This window comes from Chiloscyllium plagiosum, unplaced genomic scaffold, assembly GCF_037043375.1.
Source record: "Chiloscyllium plagiosum isolate Xiang-an unplaced genomic scaffold, Cpla_swu_hap1 HiC_scaffold_8, whole genome shotgun sequence".
Lineage (NCBI taxonomy): Eukaryota > Metazoa > Chordata > Chondrichthyes > Orectolobiformes > Hemiscylliidae > Chiloscyllium > Chiloscyllium plagiosum.
The window spans coordinates 7784644-7801695 of NW_028270146.1; the positions used below are offsets into that span (position 1 = coordinate 7784644).

The 17052-nt window shown below is 44.5% G+C and overlaps 1 protein-coding gene across 5 annotated transcripts in view; it reads left to right on the forward strand.

Annotated features, from left to right (window-relative positions):
- Positions 1-17052, forward strand: part of nudt14 (nudix (nucleoside diphosphate linked moiety X)-type motif 14) — a 134940-nt gene that overhangs the window by 40687 nt on the left and 77201 nt on the right. For 2 of the 5 annotated variants that reach the window (XM_087989573.1, XM_087989574.1), the window contains exon 2: positions 919-1020. The exons of 2 other annotated variants lie outside the window; for them this stretch is intronic. Coding sequence is in view for 1 of the 3 variants with exons in the window: in XM_087989570.1 (XP_087845696.1) it covers positions 6615-6679 (65 nt within the window). In the remaining 2 variants the exon portion in view is untranslated. Of the gene's footprint in view, positions 1-918; positions 1021-6614; positions 6680-17052 lie in introns of all 5 variants that reach the window. One more of the 5 variants, XM_087989570.1, reaches the window with a different exon arrangement.

Below are 17052 nucleotides of genomic sequence, written 5' to 3' on the forward strand. Positions count from 1 at the left end.
TCTTTATGTTTCTGAACCGCTGTCTATATGCTTCTGGTACCAATTTATAAGCACCTAAAGTAGCCTGTTTAATCTCTTCGTAATCTCTTGACCCCTTGTCTGGGGTGGCACGTACCTCATTGCTCTGTCTACCAGTTTAGTCTGAACTAGCATTACCCATAAATCCTCAGACCATTCCATCTGCCTAGCCAATTTTTCAGTGAAGTAAAGAGGGCTTCAACATCTTTCTCATAGAAATGTGGCAGAGTTTTGACATTTTTGTACATACTACTACCATCTCTTTTAATCTCCATCCTGTTAACTTGACTTTGCTGACTAAGTCTCATCTTCTCAAGTTCAAAATCTCTCTCTTTTTGCTCAGCTAAGAACTTTCTGTCTGTTTCTTTTTCCCCTCTCTCTGTCTCTCTGTCTTCCTCTCTCTTTTTCTGACGCCAAACGTCACTATTTGAAGTAAAAATTAACAACTTTATTTTTTAAAGTCTAACAGCGAATAATTAACTAACAACTATTTACAACTGCTTTTCTAACCTATCGTTTACTTTCCCGTCTGTAATACTGGTCAGATAAACCCCCCGATTAAGACTTACCAAAAAATTCAAATTTCCAAACCAGCTAGCTGTTGAATCTTCTCTTTGTATCTTCCTCATTCTTCTTTTCTTCTTAGGGATTCTGATTCACAGGTTGTTGATTGATAAAGGTACCTTTAAGAGAGCTATTCTGCGGGCAGTCTATATATATTGGTGGCTTGGCAGTTCTCCCCCAAATGTTAAATTTATTTAATATTTATACTCCAAAGCATCGAATCGTTTCATTCATTTTAATATTGTCAAAATATCAATTTCAAACTTGATTGGAGTTTAATATCTTGGGACATAATTTAAACTGATTGGCTGAATTTGAATTTGTTTTGTCTCATAGCAACCCAGATACTGCTAGCTGCTGGACCAAATGTTGCAATGTAAATATTCCAGTACTCTGTGTGCCTCTCTAAGTCCTTGCTAGCTTTCAACTCTCTTAAAGGTACAGTACCTCTCTACACCTTCATAACACTAGGGATCCGGGAATGGAATTTGGGAATGATTGGGAATCTGGTTACGGACTATGGGATTTAATGAGGATCCAGGTACGGATTGTGGGAGTGACCGGGGATCCGGGTACAGAGTCCAGGTGTTATTAGGGATCCAGGAACGGCCTGCGGGAGTAATTGGGGATCTGGTATGGATTCCAAGTGTTATTGGTGATCTGGGTACAAACTCTGGGAGTGATTGGCTATTTGTGTTATTGGGGATACGGTTATGGACTCTGGGAGTTAACTAGGATCCACGTACAGACTTTGGGTGTTAATGGGGATCTAGGTATGGATTCCGGGACTTAACAGGGATCCGGGTATTGTCTGTGAGTGTTTATTAGGATCTGGGTCCGGATACCTGGAGTTAACCAAGACCCGGGTCTGGACTGTGGGCGGTAGTGATGATTCAGGTGCAAGATCCAGAGGTGGAGTACTGCGCCCTTCCAGCCATGGGATGTGCTGGTTTTATTGGCAGAATATCAATCAGGAATCAGAGTGTTTGTCTGAAGGGTTCTCCTCTGTTGCTCAAAGCATCAATTTATTGTGCTTCCATGCACTCTATTCAGTTGGGATTATACACAATCCTTTGCAGTTCCTTTCACCAGACATGTTGAAAATTAAAGGTGCAGTGTTCAGACTTACTTGTGTTTGGAATATGAGTGTTGTCAGCAATGCAAGCACTTATAACCCCTCCTTAATTGCCCCTTTAGAAGGTGATGGTGAACTGCCTTGTTCAACCATTACAGTACAAACATACAAACGAGGGAAGGCCATTCGGCTTTTCGAGTTTGCACATTCTCCCTGTGTCGGTGTGCTTTTCCTCCGGGTGCTTCAGTTTCCTCCCACAGTCCAAAGATGTGCAGGTTAGGTGGATTAGAACATAGAACAGTACAGCACAGTACAGGTCCTTTGGCCCATGATGTTGTGCTGAGCATTTATCTTAACCTAAGATCAACCTAACCTATACATCCCTCAATTTATTGCCGTCCATGTGCTTGTCAAGTAGTCACTTAAATGTCCCTAATGTCTCTGACTCTACTCCCACTGCTGGCAGTGCATTCCACGCACCCACCACTCTCTGTGTAAAGAACCTCCCTCTGACATCTCCCCAAAACCTTCCTCCAATCACCTTAAAATTATGCCCCTTCGTGACAGCCAATTCTGCACTTGGGAAAAGTCTATGGCTATCTACTCTACTTGTGTGCCCCATTACCTTATACACCTCTATCATGTCACCTCTCATCCTTCTTCTCTCCAGTGTGAAAAGTCCCAGCTCTCTCAATCTCTTTTCATAAGACATGCCCTCTAGTCCAGGCAGCATCCTGGTAAATCTCCGCTGCACCCTCTCAAAAGCATCTACACACTTCCTATAATGGGGCGACTAGAACTGGACACAATATTCCAAGTGTCGTAGTGTCCAGGGATGTGCACACTGGGTGGGTTAGCCATGGGAAATGTTACAGGAATAGAGTGGGGAACTGGGTCTGGGTGGAATGCTGTTTGGAGGGTTGGTGTGGAGTCGATGGGCTGAATGGCCTCTTTCCACACTTTAGGGCTTCTACTGTATCATTTAAATCTAGATTCTCCGGAGTAGGTAGACCCTCGATGCCATTAGGAAGGGAATTCCAGGATTTTGTCCCAGCACTAATGGAGGAAAAGTGATATATTTCCAAAACAGGATAGTGTGTAATTTGGAGGGGAGCTTGCATGTAGCAGTGTTCCCATGGAGTTGTCCTTGTTCTTGTATGTGGTAATGGCTGTGGGTTTGGAAGGAAGCTTGATAACTTGCTGCAATACCACCTCTATACAGCACACCCCAGTATCACTGTGGAGACAGTGAACATTGAAGGTGGTGTGTGTGGGCTATTAAACCAATTAAGTGGCTGGTTTGTCCTGGACAGTGTTGAGCTTCTTGAGCAATGTTAGTGCTAAGTAATCTCACTTGATAGCAGTGTTGACAGCCTCTTGTGTCACTTTGCTGACAGTAGACTGATCGAGTCATAAGTGGCTGGTTTAACTTTTTCCTACTTTCACAGGACGGGTCAATGTGCAAGTTTCCACATTGTCAAGTTGAAGCCAGTGTGTTGCCACTATACAGAATGTCCCAAAGTTGTAATGGGTTCAGGTTTACATTCCCAGGTCCTGGCCTGTTTGCTCCTCTCGTTTGTGTGATTACACATGTGAGATGACCAATTTAAATGTGCTGCCATATGCAGTTAATTAATCACCTCGATCTTAAACTTTGTAGATGCACAAGAGAATGTAGTTTTCTTTATTCTTTCATGGATGTGGGCATTGCTGGTAACCCCAGTATTTGTTGCCCAACTCTAATTGCCCTTGAGCTGGGTGGTTTGCTTGACCACTTCAGTAGGCTTTAAAAGCCAACCACATTGCTGTGGGTTTGGAGTCGCAGATAGGCCAGAATGGGTGTGTGGTTGGCAGATTGCCTTCTCTAAAGGTCACTAATGAACTGGATTGTTTTTGTTTTACAGCAATTGATTGTTTCATTGTCACTATTACTGAGCCGAATTTTCAATTCCGGAGTTTATATGATTAATTGTAAATTTTACCACCTGCTGTGGTGGGGTTTGAACCCACATCTTCAGTGTATTAACCTAAGCCTCTGGTTTAGTAGTTCAATTATGTTACCACTGCCTCACGGTATCTACCATTGGGCAAGATGTTGTTGTTGATAACTTTGAGCATGCAGTCTGGGTGGTGATGGGGTTTGGAGGGAGTTGATAATAAGACGCCACCCATGAATAGGAAAGGTTTAGAGAGATATGGGCCAAATGCTTGCAAATGGAACTAGATTTATCTAGGATATCTGGTCAGCATGGATGAGTTGGACTGAAGGGTCTGCTTCCATGCTGTATATCTCAATGACTCTATGGTTAATGTCAGTAATTCTGGCTACATTTTACACAAGCCATTTGCTTTGTCTCTTTCTCTTGGTCATGCTCTCCTTTTGTCTGACTCACAACTTAAACTGCACAATGAGACAAGCAACGGCTTCTGATGAGAGCATTGGCTTTCAGCTCTCCTCGCTCTGCTGGCTCCTTGTCATTGTGAAGCTAACCCTGCAGGACCTTTCTCGCTGACTACAATACTGCGTCTCTCCCAGGAATGCAACCTCAGCCCTTGCTGAGCCTGGAGCAGGGAATCTTTCAGTTACTGATATGGGGCAGCACGGTGGCTCAGTGGTTAGCACTGCTGCCTCGCAGCACCAAGGACCCGGGTTCGATTCCTGCCTCAGGCGACTGTCTGTGTGGGGTTTGCATATCCTCCCCGTATCTGTGTGGGTTGCCTCTGGGTGGTCCGGTTTCCTTCCACAATCCAAACCTGTGCAGGTTAGATGAATTGGCCGTGCTAAATTGCCCGTTGTGTTAGGCGCATTGGTCAGAGGAAAATACAGGATAAGGGAATGGGTCAGGGTGAGCTACTCTTCGGAAGGTCGGTGTGGACTTATTGAGCCATAGGGCCTGTTTCCATACTGTAGGGAATGTAAACTGATACAGAGGGTCCCTGGATTGTGAACAGGTTCCATTCTGGAGGCCATATACAAGGTAGAAAACATTGCTGGGTGATGGAAACAGCTGTTCCTAAGTACAGGAAATGTCTACATGTCAGCTCTTTAAAATTCCCCATGTACAGGATCGCATTAGTAAGTATGAGCAATCATAAGTTGGCTTTTGTAAATTGGGAACCCCTATACCCAGTTTTATCTCTGTCTCCCCTTTCACTCCAGTGTTTCTGAATGCCACTTGCCTCCTCTTTGACAGACACTGATTGACTGCCCTCTGTTACCACAGTATGTGTGGTGTTGCCCTGTTGCTATCTTCAGTTCCAACCGTGTGAGCCTGAGCACTGAGTATAATGAAGCTGTTTGACCCTGGCGAGGATACACTTTGTAAATACCGAAAGAACTGCAGATGCTATAAATCAGAAACAAAAACAGAAGTTGCTGGAAAACTCAGCAGGTCTGGCAGCATCCGCCAGTTCTGAGGAAGGGTCATCGGACCTGAAACGTTAATTCTGATTTCTGTTCTCTTCATGTGTGGTGAGGGTACATGGATTGTGAACAGGAGAGGAAGCGTTTGCTTCACCCTCCCCCCCCCAGTTTTCCTACCCACTAACTGCTCAGTCAGTAGGCTACACACAGGAGGGTTCAAACTTTGGGTAATTCCCCCTTATTGGGTTAAACTCACATCACATCATTCACTACTAAAGGGGGCAGAGAGAGAAAACATCTTGGCTAGGTTCCAGAGCCTCCTCATGCCTTTTCACCTGCTCTAACCCATCATTTCTGACTGCGTCCACTAACATCCAGCCCACAGCAGCATGTTAGTAACACCAGACCACAGCATTCACCTGAGCATTACCCTTTGACTCTGAGGGGGACCCACAGAACTGAATTGGGAGTTTACTCTGTCCAAAGCTTGGTGCTGATGGGAAGATGAGGAAATGGTTCTGTGTATGGCTTCACAGCTGAGGGGATGGCTTGTCTCTGTTGGGAAGGACTGTAACTGAAATGAATACTGTCAGCCAACTGTGGAACGAGGACTGGCCCAGAACTCCTTGAGATTCGACAGAGCAATCCATGTCTGGTGTGGGGAAATATTTGACAACTCAACAGTAGAGGGTGCTCTGAGAATGTGTTAGACAGAATACTTGGGACATTGTAAGTGTTACTGTAGACCTGTACATAGGGCTTAGGAGTAGACAGCCCCTCAAGCCTGCACTGCCATTCAAAAAGATCATGGCTGATCGAGTTGTGGTATCTTCTCAAACTTCCCTCAGCCCCTGACTCCCTTGTCCATCAAAAGTCTGTCTGATTCAGCATTGATTATATTACTGATCCACCCTCCACTCTCTTCATAGCCCTCTGAGAGGAAACCTTTTCTCCTTGTCTCTGTCTTAAAACACTGACTTCTCATTCTTAAACTGTGCTCTAGTCTCCCCAACCGGGGAAACTTCCTCTTAGTATCCGCCCTGTCAAATCCCATTAAGATTTTGTACGATTCAGTGAGATTGCATTCTTCTCAACCTCAAGGAGCACAGCCCCATCCAGTCCAAACTCTCCTCAAAGGATAACCACCCCCCCAATCCCAGATTGAGTCAAGCTTACCTCCTGTGAACTGGTTTGAATTAAATCCATTTAAAATGAAAGGAAGCCAAAACTGTAAAAGATATACCAGATGTGATTTAATTAGTGGGCAGCACGGTGGCACAGTGATTAGCACTGCTGCCTCACAGCGCCAGAGACCCGGGTTCAATTCCCGCCTCAGGTGACTCTCTATGTGGAGTTTGCACATTCTCCCCGTGTCTGCGTGGGTTTCCTCCAGGTGCTCCGGTTTCCTCCCATAATCCAAAAATATGCAGGTTAGGTGAATTCGCATAGTGTTAGGTGAAGGGGTAAATGTAGGGGAATGGGTCTGGGTGGGTTGCGCTTTGGCAGGTTGGTGTGGACTTGTTGGGCCGAAGGGCCTGTTACCACACTGTAAGTAATCTAAATCTATCTAATTAAGGCCCTATACTGCTACAGCAAAATCTGAAGAATATCGTTGAACTGAAAACTCTGGTTCTCCCTCCACAGATGCTGCCAGACCTGTGAGTTTGACCAGCAATTTCTGAAATGGTTACAGTAAAACCTTCTTTATGTTCTATCACCATCACCCCAAACGCCAACATTGCGTTTGCATTCCTAATTACCTGCGGTGCATACGTACTAACTGGTGGGATTCATGTACCAGGACACCCAGAGCCCTCTGTCGAACCTAGTTCCAGAATCTCACTCCATTAAAGAGCACATTGCTTGTCTGTTTTCCTGCCAAAGTGAAGATGGTTACATTTTTCCTCATTTTCCAACGTTATACTCCTTTGGCAAACTTTTGTCTTCCCAGTTACCCTATCTTACGTCTCAGACCATCAGACGGAGGAGCAGCAGTAGGCCATTCAGCCCATTGAGTCTGTTCCACCATTCAATGAGATCATGGCTGTTCTGATCACCTTCAACTTCACTTTCCTGCCTTTGCCCTGTAACCTTTGATCCCCTTACTGTTGTATTCTTGTAGAATCTCTATTTAATCTTCATAACATATTTACCTTGGTGTTATTGGTAAATGTAGCTGCCGTACAGAGAACAGTATAACACAGGAACAGGCCCTTTGGCCCACCATGTCTGAGCATACCTTGATGTCATTCTACACTAATCCTATCTACCTGCACGTGGTCTGTATCCCTTTATTCTCTGTCTCTTCAGGGCTCTGTCTAAATGTCTTTTAAACTTGGTCAACATACCTGCGTCTAGCACCTCCAATGGCAGCACGTTCCAGGTCCTTACCTTTCCCTTTGTAAAAACAAAAACTTGCCTTGTACCTCTCCTTTAAACTACCCAATCCTCATCAAACATCTTCATTTAAAAACTCAAGCAAGACACCCTACACAAAGCCATGCTGACTATCTCTAATAAACCCATTTTTTTCCAAATGCGAATCAATCCTGTCCCTGAGAATTTTCTCCAATAATTTTCATGCCATTGATTTGGACTAGCCTATAATTTCCTGGACTATCCCTTTTGCCCTGCTTAAACAAAGGGACACCATTGTCTATTCTCCAATTTTCTGAGACCTTGCCTGTACCTAAAGAGGATACTAAGATCTCTGTCAAGATGCCTGCAATCTCCTCCGTTGCCTCCTTCAGTATCCGAGGATAGATCCCATCAAGCCCTGGGAAACTATTTACCTTAATGTTTCAAGACATCTAACACCCCCTCCTTCATAATATCGATGTGCCCCTGACTCGTCTTACCATCATCCATGTAGATAAGCTGCAGAACTGGGCAGAAAGGTGGCAAATGGAGTTCAATGTAGCTAAGTGTGAGGTGATTCACTTTGGTAAGAGTAACAAAAAGATGGGGTACTGGGCTAATGGTCGGATACTTGGTAGTGTGGATGAGCAGAGGGATCTTGGTGTCCCTGTACACAGATCTTTGAAAGTTGCCACCTAGGTAAATAGTGCGGTGAAGAAGGCATATGGCGTACTGGCTTTTATTGGTAGAGGAATTGAGTTCCGGAGTACTGAGGTCATGTTGCAGTTGTATAAGTCTCTGGTGCGGCCGCATCTGGAGTATTGTGTGCAGTTTTGGTCACCATACTATAGGAAGGATGTGGAGGCACTGGAACAGGTGCAGAGGAGGTTTACCAGGATGTTGCCTGGTATGGTAGGAAGATCGTATGAGGAAAGGCTGAGGCACTTGGGGCTGTTTTCATTGGAGAAAAGAAGGTTTAGGGGTGACTTGATAGAGGTGTACAAGATGATTAGGGGTTTAGATAGGGTCGACAGTGAGAACCTTTTTCCACCTATGGAGTCAGCTATTACAAGGGGGCATAGCTTTAAATTAAGGGGTGGTAGGTATAGGACAGATGTTAGGGGTAGGTTCTTTACTCAGCGAGTCGTGAGTTCATGGAATGCCCTGCCAGTAGCAGTGGTGGACTCTCCCTCTTTATGGGCATTTAAGCAGGCATTGGATAGGCATATGGAGGATAGTGGGCTAGTGTAGGTTAGGTGGGCTTGGATCGGCGCAACATCGAGGGCCAAAGGGCCTGTACTGCGCTGTATTCTTCTATGTTCTATGTTCTATGTCCATTCATTCAGTCCCTGCATGTCATTGATATAGATTGTAAACACTTGAGACTCCCCTACTGATTCCTTTAGTATTCCACTAGGGATAGTCCAGCAACCTGAAAAAGACCCATTTATACGTCAGCTGTAAGCTTCCTGGTTGCTCGCCAATCCTTAATCCATGCTAAAATATATGGTATACTATGTACACCATCTGCTCTTGTTTAGTAATCTTTGATATGACATGTTATTAAATGCTTTTGGCAATTCAAGTATATCACATGTACTGCCGCTGTACAGGTCATTGGTTAAGCCACTTTTGGAATACTGTGTGCATTTCTGGTCTCCCTCCTATCGGAAGGATGTTGTGAAACTTGAAAGGGTTCAGCAAAGATTTACAAGGATGTTGCCAGGGTTGGAGGATTTGAGCTATAGGGAGAGGTTGAATAGGCTGGGGCTGTTTTCCCTGGAGCATCGGAGGCTGAGGGGTGACCGTACGGAGGTTTACAAAATTATGAGGGACATGGATTGTAAAAGGTAAATAGACAAGGTCTTTTTCCTGGGGTTGGGAAGTTCAGAACTAGAGGTTGTCGGTTTAAGGTGAGAGGGGAAAAAATTTAAAATAGATCAGAGAGGCAACTTTTTCACGTAGAGGGTGGTATGTGTACGGAATGAACTGCCAGAGGAAGTGACAACATTTAAAAGGCATCTGGGTGGGTATATGTATAGGAAGGCTTTAGAGGGATGTGGGCCAAGTGCTGGCAAATTGGACTAGATTAATTTAGGATATCTGGTTGGCATGCAGAGTTGGACCGAAGGGTCTCTTTCCATGCTGTACATCTGTGACTCTATACTGGTTCCCATTCATCCACCTCATGTGCTATACCTCAAAAAAGTTGAAAACTTATTTGAACATAATTTCCTTTTCACAAAGCCATGTTGATTCTGCCTGTTCACATTCTGATTGTCCTGCTCTAACCTCCTTTATAATGTGTTCTAGCAGTTTGCTTATGAAGGATGTTAGGCTAACTGGCCTATAGTTTTCTGTGTTCTGTTTCTTTCCTTTCTGGAATGTTACATTGGCTATTTTCCGGGAGTAGGTGGGTTGTATTTTGAGAATGGTTGGACAGACTAGGCTTGTATCCACTGGAGTTTCGAACAGCAAGAGATAGCTTGATTGAAATTTATAAAACCCTGCGGGGACTTGACTAGGGCGGATGTGTGGAGGATGTTTACTTTTCAGGAGAATCTAGAACGAGGGGTCACTGTTTACAAATCTATTCAGAGCAGCGATCAGGTAGCATATTTTCCTCTCAGATGGTTGCAAGATTTTAAAACTCTTCATAAAAAGGTGCTTGAAGCAGAGTCCTTGTGTATTTTGAAGGCAAAGGTAGATTCATTCTTGATAAGAAAAAGAGTGATGGATAGACAGGAATGTGGAGTGATCAGAGCATCAAGGATCTCATTGAATGACAGAGCAGTGTCAAGGGGCTGACTGTTAACTCTTGCTCCTAATATCTGTGATCATATGCCAAGATGTATTTGGTAGAACAGTATAGAGGGAGCTTTACTTTACATCTAACCCCGTGCTGTACCTGATCCTGGGTGTATTTGATGGGGACTGTGTTGAGAGACCTTTACTTTCAGATTAAAAAAGTAAGGGAGGTTTAACCTTAAGTTTAAAAGAGTAGAGGGAGCTTTACTCTGTATCTAACCCTGTGCTGTCCCTGTCCTGGGAGTGTTCGATGGGGACAGTGTAGAGGGAGCTTTACTCTGTATCTAACCCTGTGCTGTCCCTGTCCTGGGAGTGTTTGATGGGGACAGTGTAGAGGGAGCTTTACTCTGTATCTAACCCTGTGCTGTCCCTGTCCTGGGAGTGTTTGATGGGCGACAGTGTACAGGGAGCTTTACTCTGTATCTAACCCTGTGCTGTCCCTGTCCTGGGAGTGTTTGATGGGGACAGTGTAGAGGGAGCTTTACTCTGTATCTAACCCCATGCTGTCCCTGTCCTGGGAGTGTTTGATGGGGACAGTGTAGAGGGAACTTTACTCTGTATCTAACCCTGTGCTGTCCCTGTCCTGGGAGTGTTCGATGAGGGACAATGTAGAGGGAACTTTACTCTGTATCTAACCCTGTGCTGTCCCTGTCCTGGGAGTGTTCGATGGGGGACAGTGCAGAAAGAAATTTATTTTGTTTAAAAGTGAAGTGAGAGTGCTGTTAATGCAGTGCAAATCATATGGAAGAGTGACTGTAGTTTATAGAGCTGGAATAATGAAAGATTTGTGTGGATTATCCTGACACGTTGTATTTTAATGTCTGCACTGCAGTGTAAGCACTAGGGGATCTTATCTGGAGAATGGGTTTGATGGTGTGTGTATGTGTGTGTGAGAGAGAGAGAGAGAGAGAGAGAGATATGGCAGTGCATATGTGCAGAGCAACATTCCACAGACTACAAGGTGAAAATGACCAGATAATCAGTTTTAGGGTGTTGGTGGAGGGGTAAATACTGGCGAGGCACCAGGGAGAGCATTCCTGCTCCTCTGAAGAATAGTGTCCTGGGATCTTTTGTCAAAGCAGCACGTGGGATTGCACAGTAAAACACTGAAGTGATGGTCTGAATTATATTAACTCTCTGTAAGACAGGTAAAGTTAAAGATGACAGATGGGTTGTTCTGTCTCATTCAGAAACTTGGAATATGTTCCAGGGATGTCGGGCCAGGTTCTTTACTTCTTGCTGGTGGAGATGTGCAACATACGCTGCAGTTATCCCCCAGCCCCGACACATACTTGAATAAATGCTGCCGCAGATTGTTCTGCCAGTTGTGTTGGCGGGCTGTGCTTTGGAGGAATTTGTTGCCACCTCTGATCGCAGTGCATTCTGCTTGTACAATGGTGGATGCTCCCATGTGTTCTCCATGTTGAGGAGGTGAAGGTACAAGAGAACTTGCATTTATAGAACACCCTTTACAACCTCAAAACATTTTCTGGCCAATTAAGTGTGCGGTAGAAATGATCTTATTTCATGTACGTTTGTTCTGGATCTCTTAGAAAGAAACCATATTGTTGGTGTACAATTATCTATCTACTGCAACTCATCTCCTTTGAAAATTGTGCCGAATCCCATCTGTTTCTTTATTGTGTGACTTTTCCCCTTTCTGTTTGGAAGCCAAGCCTAATTATATTATTATCTTTATTATAGTACAATACAGGCGGTGCTTTTATCTATCCACCTGCCCTACTTCATAATTCATAACAAGATCTGGTAACACCTCTAGGCACGGTGGCTCAGCAGTTAGCACTACTGCCTCACAGCACCAGGCTCCTGGGTTCAATTCCAGCCTTAGGTGACTGTCTGTGTGGAGTTTGTACATTCTCCCCATGTCTGCGTGGGTTTCCTCCGGGTGCTCCGGTTTCCTCCCACAGTCCAAAGATGTGCAGGTCAGGTGGATTGGCCATGCTAAATTGCCCGTAGTGTTCAGGAATGTGTAGGTTAGGTGCATTAGTAAAGAGTAAATATAGAGTAATAGGGTAGGGGAATGGGTCTGGATGGGTTGCTCTTCGGAAGGTCGGTGTGGGCTTGTTGGGCCGAAGGGCCTGTTTCCACACTGTAGGGATTCTAATTCTAATTGTGGGTTATGCAAAGCTTTGAAGAATGTCTTGTGACACAGAGGGTAATGCTCCGCCTCTGAGCCAGATGTTCCAGGTTCAAGTCCCACTCCAGGGCCAGTGGGTTGTAACATGACCAAGTAGATTGAGCATCAGTCTGTAAATCCTTCTGACATGTACCAGTGGCAGACAGTAATAGTGGGAGAGTTTCCTGGTCAGCCACAGCCCTGTGTAATCCAGATGTAAGCTTGTGTTAGAAGCTACACTCCATCGGAAGGGCCCTTCTCACTTTGTGGGACAGCCAGAGTGAGACAAACTTAGAAATGAGTCTCACGTGCATAAACTTCTTCTGTTTACTCTCTCTGTCTGCCCCAGTCACCGTACCGAGACCCATTTTCCAGTGAAAACCGAAACCGGTCCTGAGGAAGAGGCACTGGACCCGAAATGTTAACTCTGATTTCTCTCCACAGATGCTGCCAGACCTGCCGAGCTTTTCCAGCAATTTCTGTTTTTGTTCCTTTTCCAGTTCTCTCCTGGAGAGTAGCAGGCAGTTTGAGGGAAAGGATAAGGAATAGAAACCGGAACGGGCCAGTTGTCTCTTCCAGCCTGCTGTGTCATTCAGTGAGACCTCCTGCCTTCTTCATTCTCTCTTCCTTCAGTTCAGTATCCCGAAAGCAAAATCTGACTTCTGCTACACCAATGGGACATCTTTCTTTAATCTTTGATCTCTAATTACACTGACTTGCTCAGACCGTGTTTTTGTAATAGTCCACCTTCTTTCTGTACACCACTAAATTCTGTCTTTCACCCATGATATCATTCCTCTTCTAAAAGTATTTTTATCTGATGGATTAATTCACACTGACTCACAGCTTGCAGTCTTGTACCTGTGTGAAGAAGGCCTAGATTTCCTATTGATATACTTACATTGTTCCCCCCGGTTTATATTTCCATATTGTGAGAATTGTAATATATCTACCTTTTTTTTACATATTAATTCACTCCATTTGGCTAGATTTCTTCTTTCATGTGAGTTTGCACCTCATTCCTTTACGATACTTTTCACTCATCTCAGGTACTCGGGATAGTGAAGAAGGCGTTTGGTATGCTTTCCTTTATTAGTCAGAGTATTGAGCACAGGAGTTGGGAGGTCATGTTGCGGCTGTACAGGACACTAGTTAGGCCACTGTTGGAATATTGCGTGCAATTCTGGTCTCCCTGCTACAGGAAGGATGTTGTGAAACTTGAAAGGGTTCAGAAAAGATTTACAAGGATGTTGCCAGAGTTGAAGTGTTTGAGTTACAGGGAGAGGCTGATTAGACTGGGGCTAGGTTTTCCCTGGAGCGTCAGAGGCTGAGGGGTGACCTGAAGAGGCTTATAAAATCATGAGGGGCATGGACAGGATAAATGGACAAGATCTTTTCCCTGAGGTGGGGGAGTGCAAAACTAGAAGGTATAGGTTTAGGGTGTGAGGGGAAAAATTTGAAGGGGACCTAAGGAGCAAAGTTTTCACGCAGAGGGTGGTACGTGTATGGAATGAGCTGCCAGAGGAAGTGGTGGAGGCTGGTACAATTACAACATTTAAAACACATCTGGATGGGTATATGAATAGGAAGGGTTTGGAGGGATCTGGGCCGGGTGCTGGCAGGTGGGACTAGATTGGGTTTGGATATCTGGTTGGCATGGACGGGTTGGGCCGAAGGGTCTGTTTCCATGCTGTACTACTTTATGACTCTAACTGGGTTAATTCTGATGTTCAATTAATGCTGGTGTTGCCAGGAACGCCTACATCCCGTGAACGGATTTTTAAAAAGTTGATTCCCTCCCCTCTCTTTGTTTCTTTAGCATGCTATTTTGTTAATATATTTGTGTATTTACTTAATTTATTTCTACCTCCCCTTCTGGCTCTTTGAGAGTTTTGTATTTTCCCTGCTCCGCCTTTCCTTTCTGTTTAAACAAGTCTTTATCCGTTTTGCCAGTTCAATAGCTTAGCCAAAGCAGAAACAACATTGCCTGGAAGTGCCCCACAGACGGAAGTCCTCTGGCTGACCCTACCCATGTACCCAATTGTTGAGCTGCTCATTCTCCTGCTCCCTTTATTCTGGGCAGCAAACTTGTGTCCTGCACTGAAAACCAGCTCCTGATCTCAACGCCCACTGCAGGCCTCCTATGCTTCCCACCAGCATTGTCTCTGAAATGGAAAAGGCTGTTCACCCTCAGCTTCTGCAATCTTTACTGATTGTTGCAAATGATCCCTTATCCGAACACTCAAAGGCAGAAAACCACCTGAGACTGCACTGCCTCTACTAATGAAATGCCCTGCGAGCTTTATTTGAAGCTGATGCTTATTAGAAGCACTCACCGTTGGTACTGTTTCAGCAGAACATGCTGGGAGTGCTTCATTGTAAAGTGTATGGGATATCCTGCCAGGATGAAAGATGCTATGTAAAAGCAGTTCTTTCTTTTGACATTTCAAACATTGCAAGGAAGCTCAAAATGTGAACCATCTATACTCTTTGGTTAGATTCATACCTTACACTTACCGAGATCTGTAATTCTATGTATATAAAACCATCCTGAACCCTTGATTAGATTCCAGTCTGTATCTCACTTACAGGTATCTGTTATATAAATATATATATAGCACCCCAAACCCCTCAATTAGATTCCAGTCTGTAACTCCCTTCCAGGTATCTGCTATTCTACATATAAACCATCACGAACCCCTCAATTAGACTCCAGTCTGTATATCATTCCTGGGTATTCTACACATAAATCACCACAAACCCCTCAATTAGATTCCAGCCTAGAACTCATTCTTGGGTATCTGTTATTCTATAAGGGGGGTATGTAAACCACCCAAAACCCTGAAATAGATTCCAATCTGTGACTCACTCCCAAGTATCTGTTATTCTGTATATAAACCACCCCAAACTCCTTGATTAGATTCCAGTCTGTACCTCACTCCCAGGTATCTGTTATTCTAGATATAACCCACCCGAACCCCTCGATTAGATTCCAGTCTGTAATTCCCTTCCAGGTATCTGATATTCTGTATATAAACCACCCCGAACCCCTCAATTAGATTCCAGTCTGTAACTCACTCCTGGGTATCTATTAATCCTCCATTAAGTTTCAGACTGCAACTCACTCTGAGATGTGACTGGCATTTACTTTTGTGATATGCAGGTTGTATCTTCCTATAGGCTGTTTAATTGGAGCATTTAATTGGCTTCCAAGTTGTAGTGTGTCAGGATGGTACAATAGAACCCATTTGAGTTACAATTTAGGAAATGAACAAGAAATGCTGTGTTGTTGCAATGGAAATGGAATGAGCTCAGTGTCTGATATCCCATGGTTTACAGCTGCAGCAGGGACTGCAGCTGGTTGTGATGTATCCCTGTGAATCTGTGGCAGAGAGTTAATGAACCAAGGTGTTAACGATATCCTCCCTTCCCCTCCTCCGTTCTCATCCTGCAGCATATACTGGACTGGTTCCCTTGAGCCCAGTTTTGGAGCAGAGTGAGTCGGAGATTGGAGAGAAATTTCTCTGCTAATATGGAACATATATCCAGAAGGAGGCCATTCAGCCTCTGAAGGCATGACTGCTGTGTGTATCGTGACTTACTGCCTTTTTTCTGTAACCCTTGCTGTCATTAGCCAACCAAAATTATCAATATTTATCCTGTCCCACATCCCCACCTCCAGCACCCTCCCTCTCGTCTCTTACCTGCACTTGACATTTAACGGAGAATGATTGATGTCTTCCTTGGTTTTTCTGTGCACACGTCCTCCCCCCACCTCGCCTGCAACCATTCAAACGTATCACCTTCTGAGCTGACTGCATTCCGTGCTCTGAGATCCAACCCTGAATTTATAATCAAACCTGTTGTCAAAGGTGATGCTTTGTTGTCTGGTGTACTGATGTCTACACTGTGGAGTTTGAGTACCAGCTGTCAGATATCTCCTCCTCCCACTCCAGACTATGATCCCACCATCTCTTCCAACTTGAATCGTGATTTTTCTGGTACTTTACGTCGGTTTCTACATTTCTGGTTTGCAGGCACTGGTGGCTGTGTCTTTCCCATGACTGTGCAGTTCCTCTCCCACATCCATCGCCCATCAGGATGCTCTCAGGGCTCTCCACTTCTCCCTTGAAAGAAGGCTTGAACCGACCCCATCCAGTACCACCCTCCTCCACTTTGTTCCTCACTTTGAACAATTCTTTAACTCTTCTCACATTCTTCAGGTCAAAGGTGTGGCCATGGGTACCCATGCAGGCCCCAGTTACGCCTGTTGTAATCTGAGGTAACCCTCTTCACTGTCCTAACTATATCTCCTATTTTCACATCCAAATCATTTATATAAAATGACGAAAAGTAGAGGACCCAGCACCAATCCTTGTGGCGCTCCACTGGTCAGAGGCCTCCAGTCTGAAAAACAACCCTCCACCCCCACCCTCTGACTTCTACCTTCGAGCCAGTTCTGTATCCAAATGGCTAGTTCTCCCTGTATTCCGTGAGATCTAACCTTGCTGACCAATCTCCCATGGGGACCTTGTTGAATGCCTTACTGAAGCCCATATAGATCACATCCACCGTTCTGCCCTCATCAATCCCCTTTGTTATTTTTTCAAAAAACTCAATCAGGTTTGTTTGACATTTAATCATTTTGAACAACTCAGTTAGATTGAATTCCTTAATCTCAGTCTCTTTCTTCAGGATCATGCAATTAGAGTCATAGAGTCATACAGA